General features: G+C 32.9%; 1 protein-coding gene across 3 annotated transcripts; it reads right to left on the bottom strand.

The window, feature by feature from the left end:
- On the bottom strand, nucleotides 1-27,962 carry LOC144977104 (solute carrier family 66 member 2-like). 3 transcript variants are annotated; one of them, XM_078921900.1, is made up of 7 exons: nucleotides 27,873-27,962; nucleotides 23,256-23,527; nucleotides 22,887-23,023; nucleotides 15,398-15,457; nucleotides 7,642-7,858; nucleotides 5,113-5,245; nucleotides 3,136-3,316 (listed from the first exon to the last, which is right to left on the bottom strand). In XM_078921900.1, exons 2-7 carry the CDS (start codon nucleotides 23,480-23,482, stop codon nucleotides 3,251-3,253), a joined length of 840 nt encoding a protein of 279 aa, XP_078778026.1. In that variant the 5' UTR covers nucleotides 23,483-23,527; nucleotides 27,873-27,962; the 3' UTR covers nucleotides 3,136-3,250. The 3 variants fall into 3 exon arrangements, with proteins under 3 accessions (XP_078778027.1, XP_078778026.1, XP_078778025.1); XM_078921899.1 differs by lacking the exon at nucleotides 27,873-27,962 and adding an exon at nucleotides 24,624-24,787; XM_078921901.1 differs by lacking the exons at nucleotides 15,398-15,457; nucleotides 27,873-27,962 and adding an exon at nucleotides 24,624-24,787 and having other exon boundaries at nucleotides 1-3,316.
- Between the last annotated feature and the right edge of the window lie 11 nt (nucleotides 27,963-27,973).

Below are 27,973 nucleotides of genomic sequence, written 5' to 3'. Positions count from 1 at the left end.
AAGAGTCAGACATGATGTCAGGTTAAAGTAAAACGCCTGTGAAGGGTTAAATAAAAAGAAACTCCAAAACTTTAACCGGCACACAAATCGATAAAACTAAGGTCAAGATCATAGACAATGTTGAAGGAAACCAACCTGATTGGGAGGTCAAATCAAAAGGCACTCAATAAAACAATGACCGATTTTTTAGCTCTACCCTCTTATAAACATGAGGCAACCATCACAACTCTGTCATTGGTGGAAACAGCCCATTTTCATTTACTCGCTGTTATAACTGACCAAAGAATTCTGACATGTTTCACTGACCCATATGGAAAACTAAAATATCTATAGAAGAAAATTATAATAGAGTGATAGAAACAAAATCGATCAAAGAAGCGAAGGTAAAAGTATTGAGGTAAGTTGAGGCTTTTATCTCTCTCCATCTCATACAAGTCAAAATCATCTCACATATCTTTATTCCCTGAGGGTTAGTGAAAGCAAAACTCAGTTGGATCTCTTTAAAGGTTGAGCGGAATTAACATGAAATAAATTAATGTTGTTTTGGTCACATCATTGGCAGCATAAACATGAATGAATCACAAAATCACCTGTCTTTTGTTCCACAATCAAAGGTTTTAAAAAAATTTTTAGTGCACATGCTACCTAACAAAGCATTACTGTATTCTGCCTGATACGAGTATCTTCGCTGAGACAAATGGTCTCTCCACCCTATAGTGATATTGATGTCTACAACAAAGGTTTGAAAAACATAAAAATCTATGGCCTTTGAACCTTGACCAATTTGATTTTAAGTAAATCAATTCTTAACTCAAACCATAAATGACTATATCATGGTAGGTATCTCAAACTCAAACTAAATATCTGCTGTTTAAAAAAAATTATTATTGCTCTCGTGTGCATTTGATGAAACACAACATACAATACTGACTTTTTTTTTTTTCACACTCTATTGCAATTGCCACGGGAGTTAGCAATTTCACAGAAACCTTGACTTGGTCAATATCTAACGCATTTGTGGTCAGGTTAAATTTTCTCTTAATTTGCTGAGAGTCACAAAAACATACATCTCAAGTCAACCAGCAATAATTTTATGTGACCATTGTTGAAATTCATCCTATGTTGTATGACATTGATGAGCATGCAGTGTCTAATACATAATTGTTCACTGATAAGGAGCATTTTTACTACAGTCCATACACTCTATGTGAAAATATGAGAGTGAGCTATGGTGGTGTGCGCATTAGGTGTAAGTGATCGAGCGGATGGATCTTAAACAAATGGGCTAGTTACAGTATGTTAGAGATAATCATTCCACTCTGTATAAAGCAGAACACAGCATGTCTTTGCATATGAGATCAGACAGTATAATGATAATCAATAACTGTGACCAAAACAGAAATATTACCACATTAGAGAAGACAAAGTGACGAAAAATTTCAATAACTAATATTTTTAAAAAATATATATAATCATTTAAAATGGGTTTAAATTCGCTACATTAGTTTTAATAATGACAAACTAGTGGCTTAAAAATTTGAATAGACTAAAATGTCAACAACAACATAATTATCGGAAGCAGTTCATAATCAAATGTTTGTATTTTTTTTGACACAAATAAAACATTTTGATACATCATTGACGAAAAACAGTTTCTGACAATAGAGAAAATAAACGTGTATAAAATATATGTAATTTACAGGATAAATTGATGTTTACAGAACAGAAAAGGGATAAAACATAAAAAGACAGACATGGAGAAAAAAGCACATATGGGACTATCTAAAATATAACTGATGCTTAAAAAGCGGGTTCTGTCCCGATCTCACTCTTGGTCAAATGGAATCACCGGAAAAAATGGAATCCAAGTAATATCAAATTCAAGAATTTTAAAACCTTACAGTTTATAGACATTTTTGGATCTCAACGTCGGCTCTTATTTTGTGATTCTATCGCACAAATAATCAACAACATCCATTTGTTTACATGACAGATACATTTGATTGTCAGTTGTCTACCAAAAGGAAATAAAAGAAATTGATATCATATTCTCCACAAAGAAAGCTACGTTTTTCTCACTTCAGGCTAATTCCACAGCAAATCCGATACACTCAAAAATATCTGGTAAAGCAGTGAACCAATCAGTTCTTTGTTTACAAATTGTGGGGTACAATGTGGCAATTTAGTGTTACTATAAATAGCTTCTTGATAAAAGGTCAATACAAGTTATGAACAAGATTTGATATTTATATTTATGTACTACAGACAATGGATATTAAGTTATCACATAGTACCTTTTCATTTACTTCTAATTTAACGAGCGTTAAAAATCATCATGAACTAATTTCCTGTGAATCTCACTAATTGAAAAATTGCAGATCGAGTTTAGTATTACTGTATAAGCCACGATTTTTTCAAAAGTAGATAAAATGCTGCTATTGTTTTTGATGCACCATTTCAAAGTTTGAAAAGAATGACAAAATAAATGTTAATAACATAACAGATGATATTCACTTCAAATCACAATTTTTGTTTGTTTGTTTTGTTTTGTTTAAATTTCAATGGGATTTTCTGTGTAATTAAACTATATCTAAATTAATTGTAATACTATAGGGGAGTCAATAAGTTTACTTTAAAAAGGTTAAAGAATCATTCTATCCAGTCTCTATCCAACACATGAAATCTATCAAAAACAAAATTAGTTACAAAAGGCATATAGTATAAGTAATAGTGTCAATACTCTAGAACACAATCTTTTTACATCTTTATGAATCTGTAAGATAAAATGCACATCGACAATATTAACTCAATATATGAGGAAGAATATACACAAATTTCCTTTAATCTGTTTGATACAATAATATAAAGAAAGACTTTTTTGTTAAAGATAATCTGTCTTACATCAATTAGTTTTACAAACTCACTCATGCTTTCATCAATATCATTTTTAAACTGAAATTATAAAAAAAATAATTTTCAATTAAATACCAATCTAAATCAAGGCAACAATCATTACTCTTCCACAAAAGAGACATTATATATATTCACTCTCAATCACAAACAAGGGTACAGCCTTTTAGATAAAAACATCAGTGCCCCCCCCCCCCCCCACCCCCACCCAAAAAAAACCCCCCCACCATTCTGGACCCTTACAAATTTTAAAAACAGTTTTCATTGAATGAATGCATCAAAGTGATAATTCATCTCTGGAAATACAACCTACAAAAGTCATAGATATGAAGATGTCCAATCAGCTCAACGCTGATTTGCCAGTTCGGTCAATAACAGCAGCTGCATTGTGTCTGTAAATCAAAACCTATGGAAAAAATAAAATATATATCTTTATAAATAGACAAATATAATGCATATACGATATAAAATTAAATAGAAACACTTCACAGATAAATTTTAAAGATCTTATTAGACCTTATTAAAATGGAATTAAGTAATGCCAAACAATTCTATGACAACTGACATAAAAGCTATTTATAACAAAAGAACAGTCAGGATAAAGGGGGGGGGGGGGATATATCATGTAATTTTCTTTTGAGGAGGAAACTTGTGTAGAATCAAAGAGCGAAAGTAATAGCTTTTCAAAGAGTAGCAGAAAAGGTGTCTAAATCCCCAACAATTTACGATGTCAAAGTCATATTTATCTCAAATGTCGAGTGTTATGCAGCACCTCAATAACCTGAAAGTTTCAACATATATTCAGAAATAAACATCTGTTCTAACAAAACTAAAGGACATCGGCAAAAATAACAATAATTAAATGGATCAAAAATAGAAAATAAAAGGAAATGACTAACAAACTATCAAAACATCCATAAGTCGTGTATAATTAAAATTCTACAAGACAAAAACAAAAAGATAATGATCATTTGCCATAAAGTTGTTCATTGCACGATCGACAAAGTATCAACTGGCCGCCTCATCAAATCCTACTCCAGACCAAAATTTTATGGATCTAATCTAAAGCTTAAGATAATAATGGCTTTATATTGTGTCAGATGAGAAGCAGTATATGATCTACATGACTGGGAACAAAGAAGAAAGCTAAAGGAAAATTCTTCAACTTGAAGTAAATAATGTGGTATAATAAAAAATAAATTTCCCTTTATTCATCCCATAGGGGAAACTTTTCTCTAGTAGGGTCTATTCCATGGGAAGACTGGAATAACCCATCAGCCGCAAACTGAGTTAGGGTGAGGTGACTTGCTCAAGACCACACAGTGCAGCAGTAGGTGCTTGAAATCGGTACTTTCAGGTACAAAGCAAAAACCGTACCATGGAGCCACGCTGCCCCCAAATCATCCAACAAAGTGGATTGGATCAAGAGAAATGTCATACATTCTTTTATTTGAATCCATATCTACAGTCACAATTGTACACATAAGAATGTATAAGCACATAAAAGTGAACAAATTTGGAAACTCTATTTTTTTTTAACTGGAAAGATGTGTAAGATACAGAGTCAGACAAAACAGTGTACATTTAATGCATGCTGAAAAATGATAATTTAACTGATTTAATTTTAATTGATAAAATAGGTAACATAACCTATAAAAGCTGATGTTTCGGGTTGATTTTTTCTTGTGTATTTCTTCTTGGTTTGTTTGGCACTATTGAGCATTGTTGACTTGCATAATGTTAAACTCATAGCATCAATATGGTAATTGGCAATGAAAAGATAGAATGGGAAAAGACATTTTACTTAAGCCAGCCCTAAGACTTGGAATTTCCTTACCAAAAGGCATTGAAAACTTGATTTTAAATCTATTCTAACAGGTAATAGTAATCAGTGTGTTTCAGTGCAGGTATGTATGTGTGTAAGTGTGGGTGTGTGTGTGTGTGTGTATTTCAGTGCAAATGTATGTGTGTGTGTGTGTGTGTGTGTGTGTGTGTGTGTGTGTGTGTGTGTGTGTGCATATACATTTATGTGCTTGCCATTTCATTCATAAAATTATTATGATGCCTATTTGTATGCACCCAGAACTTGTTTCATTGACTCAGTTGGGTTGGAGGATATGAACAACTGAGTCAAGTTTATTATTATCATTAATTATTTACATCATCTTACACAAAAAGAGACAAAATATACAGGAGCCTGACCTGTAGTAATATGGAGATGTCGATGGAAACTTGTAACATGCCACAAATCCAGAACTGTGCTGGTGCCTCTCGGAGGATGAAGTAGCCTGTTTTGAAAACATCCCCACAGGTCCAAAAACCTACCATCTTTTTACTGGAGGAAAAAGTCAAACAATGTTATGATGGCAATAGGCTTCAACAGTCATGACGTCACTTCCCTCGTAATGATGCATGGTAACTTAGTAATGATGCCCTTATGAAATATTTCTCAGATGAGCATAAAAGGGTATCCAGAGGAGAAAAACATTATAAATATGATCTTGTTTTGACTTTTATACAATCTGATCACATGACATATGAAAAGTTATAGCCAGCATGAAGAATAAAAAGTACCGATTTTCTTTGTTTAGAATCACGCTGCTCGCCATTAATGGGTGACGTGACATTTGACTATTGAATCCAACTGACATAATCCATTCATGACCGGCTCTGTGTCCATTCTACTGTTATTTACTTTAATTGCACAAGACATATAACTTTGATAAATAATAAACATTGCCTTTCAAAAGCAAACACCAAGCCTTAAGTACTTTACAACCTTTTCTAACTACCTGAAGATGGTACAATGTACATTAAACGTATTGGACAGGAAATGCATTGTGTCAGACTAGTTACAATTTGGGGACAACAATAACACTATTTATTACACTTTAACTCTGAATTTAACAATCCACTCCAATAAGACATGGAAAATGTGTGCAAAAAAAGTGTCTTTCTTCAGGGAATGACGTGTCTGTGCCTAAATGCTGTCTCCAGCCCTCAGACCAATTTATGGCATGAAGTGTTTCAGACCATACCTCTAAACAAAATAATCTTTTTAAATTGAGATTTTATATAGCGCAAAATCCACTAAATGTGCTGAAAGTGCTTTACAAGGGGTCCCTGACCAACAGCAACACGTAACATGTAAAACGAAACATGGCGCCTGGTAGGCGGTATTTCAATTTTTCTGACAGAGACAACACTGTCAATGGCCAGGTACTCATTTTACACCTTAGTACGGTGAGAGAATGTGAGTAAAGAGCCTTTTCCAAGGACTCAACTGTGTGCCGAGTGGGGCTCGAACCCAGGACCTTCCGATCTGAAAGTGAGTGTCATACCATGAAACCACAGAGCAACACATACCTCTACACCACAGCAACTTTGACTATGTAAGTATCAAATCCAATTGGACATCATAGCTAAACTCTGATTAAACAAACAAAAATTCAACAAGCCCTCCAACTGAATACAGATAATAATTATTTCAGTTAATAAAATAAATCTAGCAATTAACAAGATCTTGGACAAAAGATTTGACCTCTATCTTGCCACCTTGCTTCTACCCACACATAGCTCAAGGTATTAAGAACTCAAAGCCGATTGCTGTGATGGTGACTAACTTTATATTTTTTTAAATCAGCAAGCTGTATGCAGCTAGAATATTGTTCCCAATAAATACTATGCAGCGATTAGGTTAGTTGAGTACTGCAGCCAAGTTGTCATTCCTAAAGGGAAGATTAAATAGCAAAGATGAGAAAATATAAATGAAACTGAAACTACTCTTCCCCCTCTCATCCCCCACCAGATAATAATTAATTGCAAACAAGGGAAAATCAGCAAAATCCCCATCTCTGTGATTGTTACATGGCATATAGCACTTCTTGCATGATTAGAATTGGACAACAGCAATTGTCAGTCCTGACTACAACCAAAGTTTTCACAACGCAATAGCTTTAGGATAATTTTTTTTTCAGTAAGAGTGACACAAATCACAATTTTTCTGACATGTCTATAAATAGAGGAATACCTAAAATTTGATATTCCAAATGGTTGATTTCCATTTCATTTGATTCCAGTTGGTGTTGATCTACTGGTGTCTCTTTTGGCCAGTACACGTTATTATTGTAGTCCAATTTCAAACCCCAAGATATGGTAACCATCATGAAAGCATTGGTTCTACCGTTAATAAATAAATAATCATTTGTGACTTTCAATTACTCACTTATATTTAACACTACAGTTACTATACTGTCCTCATGTCCCCAATATCTACCAATCTTTGATTACACAATATTGTAAATGTCTATATGTGTGACCATCTGACAAAACTGTTATTGGTGCAAAAATCTGTATCCTTGAAGTTGGTCAAAATGCAGAGTTATTTTTCCTGTGTAAAATGCAGTTTAGATTTTCTAAATATCTTAATCGGTGATAAAGTTACAAGTATTCCGGTGCAACAAACCCTTGTTTTCTACAAGTTCTATTTTCACATTCGAATGTTCATAATATATCGATAACAACCGCCAGCACAACATTCGACAACTTTTGTCAGACCATCACACAAATGAGATTCATTAAAGCCTCTTTTAGTCTTCTTTAGGGAAAATGGTTAGGTCTACTTCTATACCTAAATAAATAACATGATTTTTTTTTTAAATATCAGTTTGGTTGTATTAAAAGGTTGACGGTAATAATTTAATGACATCTGCAATTAGAACTAGCACAAACCTCATTCCTGCCGTTGACTTGTTTTGAAAATTTCTCAGAAACTGCGGTGCTCCTAACATAGCCTCTGTAAAGACAGCCATAAATCCGATGAATTCCACATAAATAGTACTGTTGATGAAGATGTAAGTGACGAGGCCTAAGACCAAGGAAAATACGAAAATAAACTCCACGTAGCTCAGAAAATCAGTCCATTTCCAAAAGTAGGCAGGATCAAGGTCTTTTCCAATAGTCGCATCATTTAGTTAAGCAAGACAAAAAAAATATGAGAAAAGGATGGAAAATAGGGAGAGGGGGGGGGGAGGGTTGTAATTAGTGTTGATTTTAAATCAAACAATAGAATGGAGGTGATAAAAACAATTGATTTAAATAAGCACTGCTTTCAAATCTCAACACATCACAAAACTGAAACGTTTAGGTACAGAGCTATTGTCAGCAAAGCCAAGTGCAGCATGGCAATTCATTAATCCTTTGACATATTTCATTTAGGTTGCATTGTTTAAAGAGGAAATGAGTGCACGATGCACATAATTACTTTTTTTTTAAATTTTAGTGTTGAACTGCTTTGTTGGTTTTTTTGTTTTTTTTCTTTAATATTGCTTTATTATATGGCTGAAGCCTCTACATTTTATTGCAAGTAATTTTACCATATACAGTTCCTATTTTACCAGTATTGATTACCAAAAAAGACATCTGGTACATTCATAGAGGAAGATATCATGGACTTCATGATTCAAGGTTTAAATCCTTTCTCTACCAGTCTTTACTCACATCACTGTTTTGCTCCCATGCATAATATTGTAAAATCTAAGCCAGGGGATTATGAACTTCATTACCATTGCAATTATTTCTTTACCTTATGACTCATAAATACATCAGTCAGCTCATTGAGTTTATTAGAGAGGGAACTACTTACACTTTAAAAAGGCGAAACAAGCAAAAAAAAATGATGAAAGACTGAAAGTACTTAAAATCCCCAACTCCCTTTGAAATGACTGAGAAGGTTGTTTTGGTTTACATGGTGAGTACATCAAACCATGACTGAATTAAAGCATTTATATAAAATCAAAAGAATGTCTTTTAAGATTGAATGTCAATATGACAGTACAAAAGATGTGAGTTTTGTAATTAAAGTTACAATAAAATGATGCCAAGGGTTTCTTCCATTGAAATAATAAATAAGCATATTGTGTGACAAAGCGGTAAAACACAGAGTGTGCGTGAAAAATTTGAATGTCAAAATATATAATGATATCATATGTTCTTTATTTTTGTTTTTTATAGACAGGTCAGCAGATGGAAAAGTTCATTCATTGTGTTGAATTTATACAAGAAATATTAGGTATTTGAAGGAAAGGACAAAATGCACTGATTTAACTATGATGAGGGAGCCAGAGAATTCTTGGTGCATGATTGCGCGAGATTCTTTTCTGGTGCGGTGCCAGATAATATATTGGGAATTAATATCTACCGATAAAAGAGAATTGCTGAAAAAAAGGAAACTTTTTTATCTCGACAACTCTTAAAATAATGAAACACGGGGTAAAAGTGGGCGTCTTTTACAGGATATAAAAACGTACATGACAAGGACTGGTGATTTTTTTTTTGTAACTAATCATTTTTCATTATTTACTTATATAAGAATACTAATATAAAAATACAAATACATTATGATTTATCTTATGACTTCTACATGCATTTAGATCATGAGCCATTTATGAAAATGAAAATCACAGACAACTGCTCACCTGGAAATATTTATTTAGATTGTTTCACATTATATATAGATATATATAATATATATATATATATATATATATATATATATATATATAATATATATATATATATATATATATATATATAAAATTTCAAAATAAATTGTACTTTTGTTACAATGTACTTTGACTCTCGTTAAAGAAAGTGAATGATAATATACAATCCTTTAAAAACAAAACTGAATTTCCTCCATTTATGGATTCTGGTACAATACAAAGGACAGCCCTCAGATGGACCCCGCAGTCGAAAAAAAAAGAAAAGAAAAAAAAGATAGAGATCTGGAGTAGACGCATTGTAAGATGACATATGATTGCAACAGATAGAGATCTATTGAATCGTCCTCATGTGCTGCTCAAGCACAAAGGTCCCCCACATGTCAGAATCTGAGTGTCATATCACAATTCCAAAAGCCACACTTCATTACGTCCAACATTGTAATACCCAAATATGCATATTATTACAGCCCCCCCCCCCCCCCTCCTCCTCAAACAAACACACACAATCCAAAATGAGAAAAATTTAGTCTTGCCATTTAAGGTTAATGATGTCTAAACAACTTAACATAAATATAAACATCCTTTTCCCACTGAGTAAAATTTTAAATAAATCAATAACAGACATTATAAGAAGGAGGAAATGGAAGACTGGAATAGGAAGTTTGCATCTCTGGGACTACTGGGGTTTAATTACTAATTTCTGCATTTCATTTATTTTTTATCAGCCTGAGGCAAAATCATCAGTATTCAATTTGTGAACTTGAGCAATGGGATGATGATGTGGTGACATTGTAGGTGTATTGGATATCTAAACTCATTCAATGAATGCCTATGCAACTGATATGCCACAAGGAAGAGCTACTTTCATTTTTTAATTAAGACATAAGAAAGTGTTGATTTATATATGTATATAAAGAATTAAATTACAATAAATGTAATAATTAAGAGTTACTGAAACAGCAATGTCTTTAGCTCATTCATTATCCTCCAGTTGCCCCTGGATTTGTCAATATCAATGGAGGAAGGGGAAAGCAAAATAAATTCATTCCAAAACATAAAAGAAACAAAACAACATCGACAAACCAAAACAAAGAAAGAAAAAAAAAAGTATAACCGATAAACGACAAATAAAATACTTAACAAATCAACAATAAAATGACAACATCAAGTATGCTTGTACAACAAAACAAAAATATAAGTAGCAATTTATTCTGATTCAATTCAATTTTTTTTTCCATTTCTTACTAAAATATGAAATTGGTAAATCACTTTCTAAACCTGCATTATCTTAATGATGTGTTTTTAATCCGAATGTTGAAAACTCAAACTCGGGCGGCCAATGTCATTAAAACTTTACTCCATTTTTTTAAAAACAACCACAAAGATGCTGAATATAAGCTTTAGTATAATCAACATTGACATTTAAAATGAATGTGGAGCGTGGATAAATGATAAATTTGACATAAAAAATATTTGTCACATCTTCAATTTAAGCTTAATTTCTGATAAATGCAAAAATGTGAAACTTCCAAATAACTTGTCTTTGTGGATGAAACTGAAGCAAAAATAAACTACAACTTATTTATTTCAAACAAAAATGTTGAGTTTCATTGAGTTATTGTACACTTGACTCAATAATTCTATTAACCCCTATGCAGTCAAATTCCATTATGTTGAAATGCCTATATCATAAAACTTATCCCTCCGAGAATCTAAGAAGAGGTTTATGTAAATTATGCAAGCATGCATACATATGGAGCATATCACACTGGATAAATATGGGATGGTTACATCAATCAATCCGGGTAAGATACAATGGGAACATAGGATACGAACAAGAACATACATGCTGCTATTTTCACATACAAAGAATATATCTTTACTGAGACTGATAAAACAAATTATTTACAATTTTTATGAAACTGAGAAAAAAAAAGTCGTCAGTCCCTCAGAGCCATGGAGCCGCACTTTATCCTATTTCCTATAGTGTGAAACAGACATTAGTAACTGCTTGCTACCCTTTGGATAGGATACTAGTCTATTGCAAAGTACTTTTCACCAAATCTGCCAGACCAGCTACCCAATCACTGCTGGGTGAACAGGGAAATCAGCAAAAAATCTCGACTTCAACTGGAATCGATCTCAGTCCCTTTGTATGCGAAGCAACTGCTCTACCAACTGAACTAACTCCCAATGAAACTGAGAAAAGAGAGGGCTGGGAAAATTAGCTCCAAATCTTTGATTATTACTATTGCTTTATTTGGATTTAATTGGTCAAAAAGAAAACAAGAAAACACCATTTGTGCCACAGATAAGTCGACCAATCTTTGATACAAATGGATAGTGAAATTTAAGCAACCTTGAATTTCACAATCAATCAAATGCTTTACCCTGCCCTGAGATGACAGTATAATAAAGATATGCCCTTTTACTTTTATTTGTCGGCTGCTGAAAATAGACAAACGTTCCAGTCATAAAATATAGCCTTTCACGTTCAGAAAAGAAAAGAAAGAGAGCCCCCCCCCCCCCCCCCCCAACTCCCGCCGGAACATTTCTAAGTTCATAACAACCCACAAATCTAAAGGAGAACAGTAGATGCTCAGATGCAGTCATGTAATATTTACAAGAAAACATGAAGACATAAAGTGTAATCAAATGCTTTTGCAAAAATTCCAAAAGTGGAAAAAAAACAAAAAAACATAAAAGTAACCATATCAAATGACTGATGGAAACAAAATCTGAGCTAAACCCAAATAGCATTACAACTGTCTGTGAAAAAGTTTGCAGGAGGCACATCAAATGACTGATGGTAACAAAATCTGAGCTAAACCCAAATAGCATTACAACTGTCTGTGAAAAAGTTTGCAGGAGGCACATCAAATGACTGATGGTAACAAAATCTGAGCTAAACCCAAATAGCATTACAACTGTCTGTGAAAAAGTTTTAAAGAGGCTCTGGTTTAATGTAAAATTTTGAAATGTTGTGGCTGATATGGTATTGGACAAACAGAAAGCAAAAGACAGGAAAACAAATCGCCTGATAAAAATCATTCCTTCTCGAATGGTAATCAGACCACATACTTTCTGATTGCTGGACAGATGTGTTGGGTTAGACAAAAGGAGTATAAATTTATATAATGACAGAACTTTTATTGGAATGGTGTTTGGTCGTTAACTACGACTAATGGACATCTGTTGTTTTTATCTATGTAGTTAATTATCTCGCGTGTGCCTCTTCTAATTGAAAGCAAAACCTGTGTAAGAGTAAGATGCACACCAATTTATTCAAACACATTACTTTGGATACAAAGAGGGGAAATAGAGGGGAAAATTGCCCCTTGTTTCAATTAACAACGTGACTTATTAGCAAGGGATAAGTACGAAATGATATTTTTTATGATCCCCCCCCCCCCCAGCCCCTTTATTTCTAAGTTGAATAAATTGACTGCATAGAATGGACATGTCTATTTAATAAAATATTAAACTTAGAAGAGAAATAATAGAAAATGATACAAGTTCAGTTATTGTAAATTAAGTCATCTAATTACACCTATTATTATTTGTTTGATAAATCGAAGTTGCAAACTAATAACCTATTTTTGTCTTGGGGAAGGGGCAGGGAGAGAGAATTATTTCATATCACTTTCAATATTTTCTACTAAAAGACAGAAGAGTTATATGACAATAGATTCCATTTGTTATGGAATACATGATAGTTAATGGTGACGACAAATCATTTTAACAGTTAAAACATTGAACATGACATCAGTACAAAACATAATAAAGAGCCTCCTAAAATACTTTGAAAGGGCAATGATCTCATGACTATAATACAAAGAATTAAAAAGATTTTGCAATAAGCATGTTTGTTGAGAGAGAGAGGGAGAGAGAGAGAGAGGGGGGGGAGAGAGAGAGAGAGAGAGAGAGAGAGAGAGAGAGAGAGAGAGAGAGAGAGAGAGAGAGAGAGAAAAGTAACCAGCTAACTCAAAATATTTTTTTTTTAAAAACAAACTTGGATGATGTAAAAGATAATCTCTCCACTATAAAAAAAAGCACTTCATCCCCTGCTCCCTCCCCTTCCCCAAAGTGAAAAAAAAAAAAAGAAAAGAAATAGAATAGGCATACAAATTCAAAGGTAAAATAAATTAGATTTAAGCTTTAGAGAAATAAAACATATTACAATGTAGCAAATAACAGTCCAAGGCATATTGGATAAATAACAAAATCACGTAAAATAATCTTTAAAAAATGATCATGATCAATATTGATCAGATTTAACTTAAAATGAATTGAAATTTGTTGTTGATTATTTGTGTACGTGTCTAGTTGACAAAAGTGGTTTCATTGACACAGAGAGTTCAGACACATAAGGACCACACCACCTCCTATTATATATAATTTATTGGGGAGTTTTGGTTTTTTTTTGTGCTTTTTTTTTTTAAACAAACATTGGTAAAGTACTATTGGTATGTGTTCGTGTGTTATTCTAGTGAATGTATGCAAGTCTGACTAAATTTTCACTCGCTTTTGATCTGACATCATATCTTAACATTTTCATTGTGAGAGATGAGTATCATTGATGCGACTCAAGCCTCGTTGAAGCATAGGTCAAATCACTGTTACTGCTTTTTTCGTGTATCAGCCAAAATAAGATCACAGAAACCAGAAAAAACTCCAGCTCCATGGTTATTTCTTGCACGAGAGCTTGATTCATAAATGATCTAGATATCTCCTTAATCTATAAATCACATTCCAGTGTTAGCCACTATATTACAATGTTTCAAACATTGATGAATATTTGCACAAAATATGGAATGTGGTCATCTGCTAAAAGCAGACCTTAAGAGCCTTAAGACCCATAGCTTATCCCCATTTCTGAAGCGTTTTTTAAACCAACGCATTATAAGCAGTGGCAAATGATTTTATCGCACACCTTGATGCTTTAAAAAAATATATTTTGTTTATCAATGGAATCGACAATATATTACCTCTTCAGCACTAAAAAGTTTAGATTTGTTAAAATACACGCTGTCTCTACACCAGTTAAAATAAAAAGCAACAGTTAAGAGCCCCTGAGACATGAAGCAAGAGATAATCAGCCACTAGTTATTGACCTTTGGACATGAAAGCAAGTCCATTCCTATAAACGTTTGAAAATATCCAGCTATTCTCTCAATGGTAATAAAAAAGGGTCCAAGAAAAATTCTGACAATTTCGCAAAATCACATGTCAATCTGATTCTTCGTCTATGCCAAGTGCATATTTAAAATTTGGCCAATTGTTCTTTCTCGAGCAATTGTTCCATCGAACAAATATCAGTTACTCATGGATCTTTTGATATAAAAATAATTTGAATCCTGATAGATCGTGGATTTTTCTCAATATCCTAAGCTATTTTCAAGTTTAACGAACATTTTCTTCATTCAAAAATATTTACTAATTTTTTTTCAAGTATGGTATTCCACACTGTAGTCAACTGTTGCCACTCTACTATTTACAATAATTGTGCCAACTATTAATGTATTTAATATGTAGTGATACTAAGCATGTGAAGTTTTATCATTTAAAGATCAACTACAGTGGTTTAAATGCACAAGGCCCTGTGTAAAAGAATAAGCAAACATAAACTTAATCAAACTCAAAAGATGCAAAAATAAATAAATAATAAATAAATAAATGATGATGAGAAAGGGAAAGAAATTAAACTAAATAAACCTTTATTCATTTTATTTCATGTTTAATGATATATATATATATTTTTTAAGATCTATTTTTGTAAAGCGCCTAGAGCTTATATTGCATGAGATGTTGGCATTATATAAGTGTGCAGTATTATTATTATTGTTATTCTTCTTATTATTATTATTATATTAATTTAAATTTTTTTAAAGACAAAAATGAATAAATAAATATATCAAAAGTAACTCCTTGCCAAAGGTTTTTAACACACATCGATGGATGACCTGCCTGTTGTTTTTACCTACCAAGGAAGGAATGGAATTCGTGGTCAGAGCCGTAGTTTTCTAGCCCAACATGGTTATTGCCTGTAAAATAATTCAATGTGCACAAACACACACATGGACCGTCAATGATTATTGTGGGAGGGTTGGCCAATCACAGAACCAATCAATGGTGAAATATAAAATTTGGTAGAAGAAGTAAGACAATCATACCATAACACTGCTCTACAATTTCATTTAAACATCTTTGTTACTTGCAACTCAGGATGACATTGAAAAAAATAACTACAAATTGGATATACTTTAAAGTAAAGAGGAAATAAAAAAAGAATATCTATGAATATTTTTATTCCATAGATATAAGTTGATTGACGCGTTTGAAAAATGACACAAATTGATTTAATATCATGTCTTCACTTAGCATTAATCAAAATCATGTTGAGTGGACCAAAAATGAAAGGCTTCTGAAAAAAGCGTTGCAAGCTTATCAATTTATAATTATTTGTAAACAGTCTGTTGTCTTCCCCCAAGGATAACTCGTTACTGCTTAATATAATAATTCCTGATTATTTCGGTACATTTTAATATGGCTTGCTGTCGTAAATTCTGTGAATTTGTCACTGTGCACTTCATAGAAATTTAGCTAGTGATCAGCTGGTGTTATGAGTGAAAAAATTTATTGGCATAATTTGAAATTCTGATTTAGGAACTATCTGTAAAAATGATGCATTAATGGGATAACTGCCTGACATATTGATCTTAAATCGCAAGGCTATCTTTTACTTTTCATTTCACTAGGATAACTCACTTTGTTTAAGAGTTGCAGCAATACAAGCTTTCGTCATAGCAATTCTTTTGTCCCTCAGTACAATATTTAGATAAAGATCGACATCCTTAGAGATGATAAATTTCACGACAAACTCTCTCATTCAGTACAATATTTAGATTAAGATCAACATCCTTAGAGATGATAAATTTCATGACAAACTCTCTCACTCAGTACAATATTTAGATCAGTGATGATACTCACAAAAAGTCAAAAAGGAGGAAAAGTCTCGGAAAAACGGAAAACTCACCCAGAACATTCTTGCACCACAGGAAAGTAGGCAGGATGACTTCTTTTGAGTACAATTTTAAAACGCCCGGAGTCCAGTAAAAGGAGGAAATCTTATATATATATATATATATATATATATATATATATATATATATATTTTTTTAAAAAGGAGGTACTTTTTAAAGATTTATTATATAAAAAAAAAGTAAAAGGAGGAAATGAAGGAAATATCCGCGGATCGAGGATCTGAGGAGGAAAACCGAGGAAAGGAAAGAAAACCGCGGATTTCCACGGATCCGCGGAAAAGTATCATCACTGTTAGATTAAGATCGACATCCTTAGAGATGATAAATTTCACGGCAAACTCTCTAAGTACAGTCCAAGCCGGTATTGGGGACACCACTTAATTGGGATGATTCCTTGGGAATATTTTTTTTTTCCCATATAAATAAAGTCATACCCTTTCCAATTCCCAGCCGCTTGATGGGGACTAACTTTCATAAGGACTGTCCCCATAAAAGATCTTTTTCGTTGTCTTCAATAATTTAAAATGATGGTTCATAAAATGCAAATTATTCTAATGGGACGGTCAACTGGGTATGTGATCATACCCTCATCACAATAATAGAACTTACTTGGATATCCTGTTAGTCTATCACGACAGCCAATCAGTCGTGTGATTGAACCATTAGTCATAGTCATCACAGAGATGTGAACAATAGAATTTACCTGTTTCCCTTATCAGTGTCACCAACTACCATTGTCACATTCATGATCATGGGTCAATGGCCACGATGCAGGAAAACTGACCAGAGGTGCAATGGGGATTGAGTGATGGCTTTGTTCGTTCATGGCTGTCACCATCTAATGGTTTGTTTGTTCAATGAGACAAATGGATAGACAATGCATTCTTAATCCGTTGCTTACTTATGCAACCGTTGTGAGTGGCATATTCGTTAATTGTTTTGAGACATTAGATTTGTCACTCATTGTTATGGGTTTTCATTAAGATGCGAAATGTCACTGTCTGATAAATGTTATTGGAATAACCGGCATGTAAGGTGATGACGACGAAATTCAAACAATAATAATAATAATAATAATAATAATAATAATAATAATAATAATAATAATAATAATAATAATAATAATAATAGATGACATGTGTATAGCGCATTTTCAAAATTATATAATGCTCAATGCACTTTACATTGGTTGAAAAAAAATGCATCTCTTGGGCCACAACCCAACCCCCCCCCCCCCCCCGCCCCCCGACACACACACACACACACACACAAGCAGACCCAAAATTTGAATAACAATCATTAGAAGTTGCATTGCCAGTCACAATTCTGGATAAATGCAGAGTGACTACAGTGGAACCTCTCGATTACGACACCTCCGAATAGTGACAATCTCCCAATAACGACATTGACCCCTGGTCCCGATTTTTTTTCTAATTAAGATCAGTTTTTAAAAATCTCCAAATAACGACGCACTTTTTGATAAAACCTCGGAATAACGACATCATTTTGGCAATTTTCTGCAGTTTTCGTAGATATCTGATACTAAAAATACTGAGTATGAGTACTCAAAGTTTATAAAAACGATTCCTGCTTGAACCAATGAGAACGCAGCTTTTGAAACCAATGAGAACCAAGCTTTTTTTGACGAATCTTGGCTGATACTGATATGCATTAATAAAAACCAAGGTATAAATGTAAGTGTAAGCAAGTAAACACAAAATCTTGGAAAATGTGATATTATGTGGTGATAGAAGTAGTAGTAGTAGTAGTAGTAGTAGTAGTAGTAGTAGTAGTAGTAGTAGTAGTAGTAGTAGTAGTAGTAGTAGTAGTAGTAGTAGTAGTAGTTGTAGTAGTAGCAGTAGTAGTAGTAGTAGTAGTAGTAGTGTAACTCGCAGAGTCCGAATTACCTGTTTTTGTTTGTTTTAAAGGGTTTTACAGCGCTTTTGACACATCTATGTCATACCAGCGCCAGTAAAAAGGAAGAGAATTGGATAGTAAAAAACATTATAGATTTACAATTGAAAAGAAATAAGACAAAGGGGAATGGTTTAAATAGGGAACAGATGTAGATTCCAGGAGCACACTATCAGTGTACTCAGTTAAGATCACCTAAAAGTCTCATCCAGACACACGCACAAGAACCCTCTAAGAGGAATACACTACAATGTTTTGTTTGTTTTGTCAATGTTAATAAAAACTGGTCCCGCGTGCCTTACTTTGTCCGCCATCTTGGAAACCTCTAAATAACGACATCTCCAGATAACGACATAAAAACTCGGTCCGTGGCATGTCGTTATTGGGAGGTTCCACTGTATGTTAATTCTGAAAAATTGCTCAATTTCATAACTGCCACTTAATTGGGATGATAAGTCGGTAATTGAGCAGGCCCAATATACTGACTTGGACTGTATATTACATCTAAGGCAAAACCTGTTTGCATTATGCTTGGATACAATGTTGTTTCCTTATTTCCATCTTACCATTACTACAGCACTTTTACATGACTTTCCCTTATGAATATTATAATGCTTGACTTCCGATTAACTTCACAATTCCTTATACACAATTGCTACAAAGATTTTGGTTATTTAAGTATGAAAATATTGAAAAGAGTAACATGGTTTTTAAAAAACGCATTCATAACAGTATCGTGATGTACATGTGAATGAATAAATAATGTTAAAAAAGAATTAGATCAAAACAAGACAAATAACTCCAACACCAAAGAAAGAATGAGTAGCACACAATCAGAATGATATAAACTCAATGCTTAAATTTGTTCTAAAATACATAAAAGCATTCATTTCATAATTTAAAATTAAAATAAAGAAGTTTTTGGGGTGAAATTAAAAAGCTTTCATTTAGATGATATATTTTTTATATTTGAGCCAAGGTCAAAAGGTGCCCGCCTGATACCAGTGTTAAGAAAATTAGATTTTTACTTAATTATGGGCTGTTTTCATTGGGTTAATGCTTGTAATCAATTGATAATATGAAGAAGAGATAAAATGTGATAGCTCAACATAGTCTGTTCAACAATATGAAATAAACAACTTGAAAGTGAAATTTGAATGCTGTTTGGCATGTGCTTAAAACGACGTCAACGCATTACCTTTTTAGAAATCATGTAGAAATTAAATGTGATGTTTTAGCCCCCTTGATTGAAATTTGACTAATAGTATAAAGTCAAAATTAACTTTTAAACGCAATTGCAGTATATTACATATCTGATTAAGTTTCGTATAGAGTTCTTAAAAAGTTGGTGTTGCTTGTGACCTTTGGTGTCATCAAACACAGCACAATACTAAGACTCGACACGAAACTTTAAAGCTCATGTTTAGTGTTTATAAAATGTTTTATTATGAGAAAAAAGCATAGATTTACTATCTTAACTCAAATCTTGGAGTAAATGTATACCGTTTTGCCAATATTGAGGCTTATTGGTTTTGGTGTCATTTGTCACAAGCAACACGGCATGCGTGAACACGTGGAAGTTTGTTTCGTTAAATGGCGATTCGCAATTTGGATCCACCCTTCTTACCAGTCTTTGAAGTGCAGCACGTTCATTTGCCTTTCCAGCGTGGCTCCAGGCAGAAAAGGTAAGTTGAACTTTGGTGTCATCGCTATTTTTCATTGTCACAAGCAACACTTGATATTGGATATTATAAAGTGCCACTAAAAATTGTGTTTTCAGCTGTTATTCTATTTACAAATATGATATTATGACATCTCACATAAGACTGTGATTTTGACACAATTAATTATTTCCTTGTAATTCTAATTTGTTATGTTTCAGGGTTATATCAATCAAGAAAAAGACAAAACTCAAGCTTTTGACGAATCCAGATAAAAGAAGGGTTGTCAAGAAATTTGATTTGATTTACTATTAACACACTAAATTACTACAAACTAGCAGATTTGAGCAGTAGGGTGATGGTTACCGTATGGTTACATGAATTCATTACCATGGCTGATATTTATCTAGTGTTTGTGTGACTTCTGGTACTTTTTGTGACCATTGGTGTCATTGGTTAAAATGTCACAGGTGACACTTAAGTTTGAAGTTTCTGATGTATTTCTGTTTTCATGTTCTTCAAAGCTTGAAATGTCATTGAATTACATTTTAACAGGCAATATTACATGTGTTCAGTTGCTATTCTTGATTTATTGAGGCAAAATTGCGTTCTAGTGCCGATTTTGACCAAAGTAATTGCAACAATGGTATTACTAATTTCGAAGTATATTTCCAATTTGAAAGTATTTAGTTTCTTAAAATATTATTGAATTTCATTTTAGAGTAGGTTATTGTGCTTTTTTGACTGAAAATAATGATATATTATGGACGAAAGTGTGATTTGGTGTTGCTTGTGACATAAGTAATGGTGTCACCGGTCTTATGTCACAAGTCACATTCAGATGCTCTAATTTCCATGTATATTTCTATTTTTGAAGTCTTTGGTTTCTGAAATATTATTAAATTCCATATTTAACTGTGGTTATTACACTGGTTTGACTGAAATTAATGATATATTGTCGAAATTGCAATTTGGTATTGCTTGTGACATAAGTAATGGTGTCATCGGTCTAATGTCACAAGTGACACAATGCCGCTAAATAAGATATGCTTTGGTCACATTATTTCCCAACATTTTATTCCAAAAGTTTCTGAACATTGCTGGTAATAAACATATGCAATATTGTTGATTTTGTTAATGTACAAACATTTTTATGAAATAATATATTTGCATTCTATGTTGCTTGTGACCGATGACACCAAAAAGCAACATTTTCTCCCATAGTTGGTAATATTATTGTACTATGATTGTTGTTGATTGTGTCTTTTTGTCTCTAACTTACTAAATAAAGTTTGATACTCAACAAAAATCATTTGGTTATTGAGTTTTTTGTCTCATTTTGGTGTCACCGGTCACAGGTGACACCAGCAACCTATAGGTATTGTTGACTATATTATGTTGCGTTAGACCTTAAAGTTATCTAAAGGGCCTTTAATTCATGAAGTACAGGGTTTTTGCTACACATATAGAAACATGAATGGACTATTATGTCACTTTTATTTTGAGAAAAAAAATTGGCACCTTTTGACCTTGGCTCATTTGTAGATTCATAACATATTTAACACTTCACTGTACATATAAAAAAGAAAGAGCCAAAATATTGTGAAGAGAGAGTAACTCATTGATCTGTTTTCATTACACCTTTACTTTTAACTTAGCTCAATTAAAAAAAAAAAATTTAAATATTTGAAAGACATCATAAATCCAAATATATGCTGTATTCGCTCTCTCATTTGCACAACTTATTTAAAGGAGAATATCCTCTTTGCTCATGCTGGATAGAAATGAATGATGAAAATTGTTTCAGCTCAAGTCCCTCTCCTCTTATTGATTTAACTTTTTTTTTCAATGCATTTAAAGACAACAATATTTCTTCCCGCGGACAATTGAGGCGGTTTTATATATACAAACTGTGGTCTCAGTCATAGAGAAAAAAAATTATATATCTTTATAGTATTTCAAAATAAGCAATGCTCAAAGTAGTCTTTCTGCTTAAGCATTCAGACATAAATTTACAAAGAAAAAAAAATCCTATATGCACAATAAGCTTGTTAATAATCGTCAGCTCATTTAGAAATAGAAACCACTATACATATTTTTGACTAATCTGACTTTTATAGCTTTTGAAATGATGGAAGAGGTACAATACCAGTTGTTTAAAACTTATCATGCGGTCCAAAATGAAATAAGAAAATGAAAAGAGTTTTTCTGATAAAGGAGTAAGACCAGAATAGTGCACAAAAAACAACTATACTATTAGTTGTTAAAAAGCAAAAGACAACACATGAAAACAATGATGGAAAGGGAGATGAGCTGATACAGATACACTTATCTTTGCACATCAACAATTTACATCATGTGTAGGGCGAAATGAAGCATTTACAGTTCATAACACATTATACACACATTTTACAACAGAGGTTTTACTATACAGTAGTCTCATTGTAAACGTAACAGCATGAATTGATAATACAATACACAAGGAAGTCAGATGTGTTAATCTATCTACAGTTCAGTCTAGACTTCAATATTATCATATTTATAAAAAATTTATTACAAATCTACAACTGACATCCATCCTAATTCTGCCCTACATGCTGAGAACTCACATATAATATGTCAAGAAAAAACTCTCAAACAGAAATAATAAATTCCTCCAATTGTCAAAAAAAAAAAACAAACCTAATCCTTGTTACATATTTGACAGAAATAAAGAATATGATACAAAAAGAAGAGGGAAAAACAGGATGTTATAATTCTTTTTAGTCAACTGCTTTAAAAATCAAATCTTATGACATTCAATCTAAATTGAATAAATAATATCATGAAATTTAATTTTTTATTTGGCTTCATACCTGTAAATTTTCTTTTATGTGAAGCAATAATTTCTGTTCGATTGCGCACATCAACACAAAGCTGTACTAATACCATCATGGTGATGATCATAATTATGCTCTGGGCAAGGAGAGGCAACTCAAAACGTTTACCAAACCTGTGAATCACATCAAAAATACCATTCCATTCAATAAATAAAACAAATATGACTATTTAATCATTTCTGACATAATCAAAACTAAAAGAGCTACAAAGACATAAAAAAAAAGAATATGAAGACGATGACAAATATCATTTAAATACCATTATTCTTTTCATCATTATAATACAACCTTCATAATTTTGAGAGATAAGATAACAAAATAAATTATCTAACAAAATTTTCTTACCAAAATGTTATACGTAATATATTTGCCAGTAGCAGGGCTAGACAGACAAACATAGAGAATCCCTCGGCATTGCGAGATCTCCAAATGTCAATGTATTGGGGAATAAATGGGACAACACCTCCCAGCACCATTGCGGCCTGGCAGCCAATGCTGACCATCTCAAGTATGGATACACCCATGATGTGGATGGTGCTTGGATCAAAACTCAATTCCTGAATCACATTCATGGCTAGTGCTGATTTTGGCTTGATTACAAAGGATGTATAGGATGTCTGAGGGTACGAAATGAAAAAAAATATTAATTTTCAAATTGAACAAAATATAGAAGATCCCTCTTCAACAACAAAGACAAAATAATAGTCTAAAGTAGATCTAAATTGTGGTGGGAAGGACTTCCGTGGTTTCACACCACTTTTATTATATTACTTAATATTTTAGCCATTATGGACTTTCAATTAGTTGCAATCATGACCAATAAATATTACTTTTTACTTTTTAAGATGTTTTATTTTTATAAGTGGTGTGATTTTCCTAATTTCAAAAACAATTTGCTGAGTCGGTTGTCGTTTACTTTTTACTGTGTTTCCCATCAATTTCAATATTGCAAGTGATAAACATTATGTTTCATCAGGTTATAGTTATAGTTTCTTTAGTTAGGGTTGAAGGGGGGTTCAGGGGTTCAGCCCCCCCCCCCCCCCCCCCCTTCACGTGATAATAAATTTTAAAATCCTCGCTTTAGCCGTGCTGTGAAATGATGGATGTCCTTCCTTGTGGTGTAATGGATATTTTCTTTTATTCTTTAAAGAAATTATCATAAACATAATGTATGGTAGGCGAGATCTTTGGCCTAGCTAACTAATTAAAATTAAAGTTAATAGTCTCAAGTGAAACTTTTCACATGTCTTTCAATTTTCTTAATGACAAGACTCCGAAGATGTTGGTCTCAGAAGCCGATGTGATAGAAACTCATTCAATTCAATTCACTAATGCAAGTCTTGGGTGTGATTGTTGAGTCCAAGATTACCTTTAGTTAGAGAGAAGAAGAAGAAGAAGAAGAAGAAGAAGAAGAAGAAGAAGAAGAAGAAGAAGAAGAAGAAGAAGAAGAAGAAGAAGAAGAAGAAGAAGAAGAAGAAGAAGAAGAAGAAACAATGGAATACGATAACGAAGTTTGAGTTTAAGAGAATACTATAGATAGAGACAAATGAAGTGAATATTCAGAGGACCCCCAGCTGAGTGTCAGCTGCCGATTGTGGGGTTTGTTTGCTTTTACTTTTTATCTCAACAATGGCCACACAATGCCAATGAATGGTCACCCAACTCCAACCTATAATTGCCATTAATCATAATCACTGTAACAAGAATCCTTACACTTGGTTAATTCCAGGTCTCTGATCTAACTAGTATGTAACTGATATCGAACTACTTATTTCCTCAATCCAAATACAAAAAAAAACAACAACAAAGCGTTCATCAACTTGGTCTTGTGAGTGGTATCTAACGCCAGACTTGTTTGATCGCCACCCATTGTCTTATTCCGGTTTGTTTTGTTTGATACATTTCCAAGTACTCTCCCTTGACCGATTGAAAACTTTTCCCGAGATCGTCGATGAAACAATAAAAAAGGGAAAACTTGTAACTGAACACCACCGTGTGCATTTTTTGAAGGTCTGATAACCCAAATTGTTATGGTCTCATTGTTGTAATGGAAATACTATCAAACCAACGCAAAATATTGTCCGTTACAACAATGTTAAATCAAGCCCATAATTGCGTTCGGTTATCAGACCTGCTAAAATTAATGTGCGCGTAAGGTGCACGTGGAAAGACCGATTTGAAGGCTAAATCAACAGACTACAAATTGGTAGTACCCGACGTATATATATATATATATATATATAATATATATATATATATATATATATATATATATATAGATATATATATATATATATATATATATATATATATATATATATATATATATATATATATATCAAGGACACCTACACCTGGTACAGGTGTCTTTGATATATATATATATATATGCAGGTCTGACACCCGAACCCACTTATGGGCCTAATTTAACATTGTTGTAATGTTGTAATAACCCATAATGAATTGGGTTATCGGACCTACAAATAAGTGCACGTCGGCAGGACCGAACCTACAAAGGTCTGCACCGACGTGTGCTTTTTTTTTTTTTTTACCAATCAAAGAATGCCACGTATACCTATGGTTTGCATATAGGCCTATGAAATTATCAAAAGGAAAGATAATGACTCGTTGCATTAATTAATTTGTAGAGTAGCATTAACTTTAAATGTTTTGTTAAAGAAAAATAAGTTAGTTTCTTAATGAGCGAAAAACTAAAACGTAATAATATATTTCTAATCATATTAATTTGGAAACCGCTTTCCGACACATTGAACCTCGATATTATGTGTCTACTGTTTTCGAGCCGATGGATCACATTTTGTCATTGGCTTTGAAATAGTCAGATATGCGTGACAGAATTCGACATACTTTTTTTTTTTTTGATAATTGCTGTCATCAATTCGCGTCGAGTGTCTAGAAAATAACAGGTCTTCTTGTGATCTTTTGTATGTCGAACAATAGGCAAATGTAAAAGTAGGCTTTGCGTTTGTTATATTGTTTGTCTTTGTTGTTGCTGTTTTTTAATACTTATTTTATGTGGGGTTTTGTTTACTAAGACCAATTATTATTGAATGCACTATGTTGGTGGCCCACGCGGAAAAAACTTGGCATTTTTTAAAAATATATTGTTGGTGTTTTTGTTCTTGCTGTTGCTGTTGTTGTTGTTGTTGTTGTTGTTGTTGTTGTTGTTGTTTTGGTGGTGGTGGTGGTGGTGGTGGCTTGTGGTAGTAGTAGTAGTAGTAGTAGTAGTAGTAGTAGTAGTAGTAGTAGTAGTAGTAGTAGTAGTAGTGGAAGTAATAGTAGTAGTAGTAGTAGTAGTAGTAGTAGTAGTAGTAGTAGTAGTAGTAGTAGTAGTAGTAGCGCAACTTGTGTACATCACTAATTAACCCCCTCTCTCTCTCTCTCTCTCTCTCTCTCTCTCTCTCTCTCTCTCTCTCACACACACACACACACACACACACACACAAGCACCTTAATTTTTCCCCTAATTTCTACTAGTCACCATTTCTTTCTATGCTAGTCACTGGTCATCCAATATTAATCTCGCATCGTAGATAGTCTTTGTTTTATCTACGTTCCTCGTTCAAGTAGCCACACCATTCCATTCTTATCGGATATACAACAGCCGTGCGCGAAAATACACTTACACAGAGAGAGAGAGAGAGAGAGAGAGAGAGAGAGACAGAGAGAGAGTGAGAGAGAGAAAGAGAGAGATGTTAACATTTATTGTTGTGAATAGATAGTTATTGAATCACTATGTTGATTTCGACAGCTATTTATCACTTTATTTGTTTGTTTTGTTTAGTTTTGACTTTTTATTTGTTTGTTTGTTTGTTTTTAACCATTACAAGGTACCTATCTAAATTTTATACAGTAAATGTATCGGACCTACATTTTATAAACTGAAGAAGAAGAAGAAGAAGAAAAAGAAGAAGAAGAAGAAGAAGAAGAAGAAGAAGAAGAAGAAGAAGAAGAAGAAGAAGAAGAAGAAGAAGAAGGAGGAGGAGGAGGAGGAGGAGGAGGAGGAGGAGGAGGAGGAGGAGAAGAAGAAGAAGATCTCAGTGATACTATACTGAGCAAAAAGGTTAAGTGGCCATTTTTATCAGTCAACATCTTATAAATGACCCGTCTCTGTAATTGTATCTAAGTGTAGTATCAAATAAATGAAAGATATCGTAAAATTTAATGACTCCTAATTTGTCTTGGAGTCATTATTTAAATTATATTTTTCGGTATTCGTAACTTGCTATTGTCTCATAACACACCATAATATTACCTTATTATTAATAAGGTAGCTATGTAAAATTGTGTAACACAATCCAAGAAGTGTTTTAGAATAATAGCTAGATAAATAAATAAATAAATAAATACATACATACATAAATAAATAGATAAATAAATAAATAAATAAATAAATAAATAAATAAATAAATAAATAAATAAATAAATAAGGATTCATTCAATTTAACAACGTTCAACACAACATCTGATGTCAAAAAGCACTTTACTATAAACAAGTGTATTTGAAGAATATTACACAATTTCTATCGTCGTTTTAATTTTCACTTTCCTTCGCCATCTTTAACTTTGAGAGAGGACGGGAAGTCTGCCATTAATTGAAATAATAATATAATGAAATACAAGGCTGTTTATAATTATACATCCCGATAACTCAACCGAGAGATCACTCAGCTCATGAGTAAACAGGCTTCGAATTTGGGTGAGTCGAGTATTTTTTTCCCCCTTGATTTTATGTCAAGCGATTTGTTATTTGGCTAGTAGGGTTTGTTAGATTTGGCGAAAAATGCCCGAAAGGCGTCTTAGCGTAGCAAGTAATTGTTAGATTTCATTTAACAGGAAAACATGGGATAAACTTCAGCCTAATGGGCCTTACAAATCTGGGGAATCACTTTCTCTCAAGCAACACTACTGGTAATAAGTGAAAACAGTTCACCCACTTACCCATTTCTGAGTTGTGCCGTATGTTCAACAGTGTGTAGAGTTAATGGGCCAAACTATTGTTTTATGTGTCAGATAAACGTGTTAAAATGCAAGTCTTTCAG

The sequence above is a fragment of the Berghia stephanieae genome, chromosome 7 (genome assembly GCF_034508935.2).
Source record: "Berghia stephanieae isolate SIO BIC M18660-M18661 chromosome 7, UCSD_Bste_1.3, whole genome shotgun sequence".
Lineage (NCBI taxonomy): Eukaryota > Metazoa > Mollusca > Gastropoda > Nudibranchia > Aeolidiidae > Berghia > Berghia stephanieae.
This window is presented reverse-complemented; position numbering and strand designations above follow the sequence as displayed.

Bases quoted from the DNA above. Each gene is read 5' to 3' on its own strand.
- LOC144977104 (XM_078921900.1), bottom strand. From the start codon at position 23,482: ATGAATGTGATTCAGGAATTGAGTTTTGATCCAAGCACCATCCACATC. The intron at 7,859-15,397 runs GTAGGTAAAAAC...CTATTGGAAAAG, and splicing joins CGAATTCCATTCCTTCCTTG to ACCTTGATCCTGCCTACTTT. The intron at 3,317-5,112 runs GTCAGGCTCCTG...TTTTTTCCATAG, and splicing joins ACATCTCCATATTACTACAG to GTTTTGATTTACAGACACAA.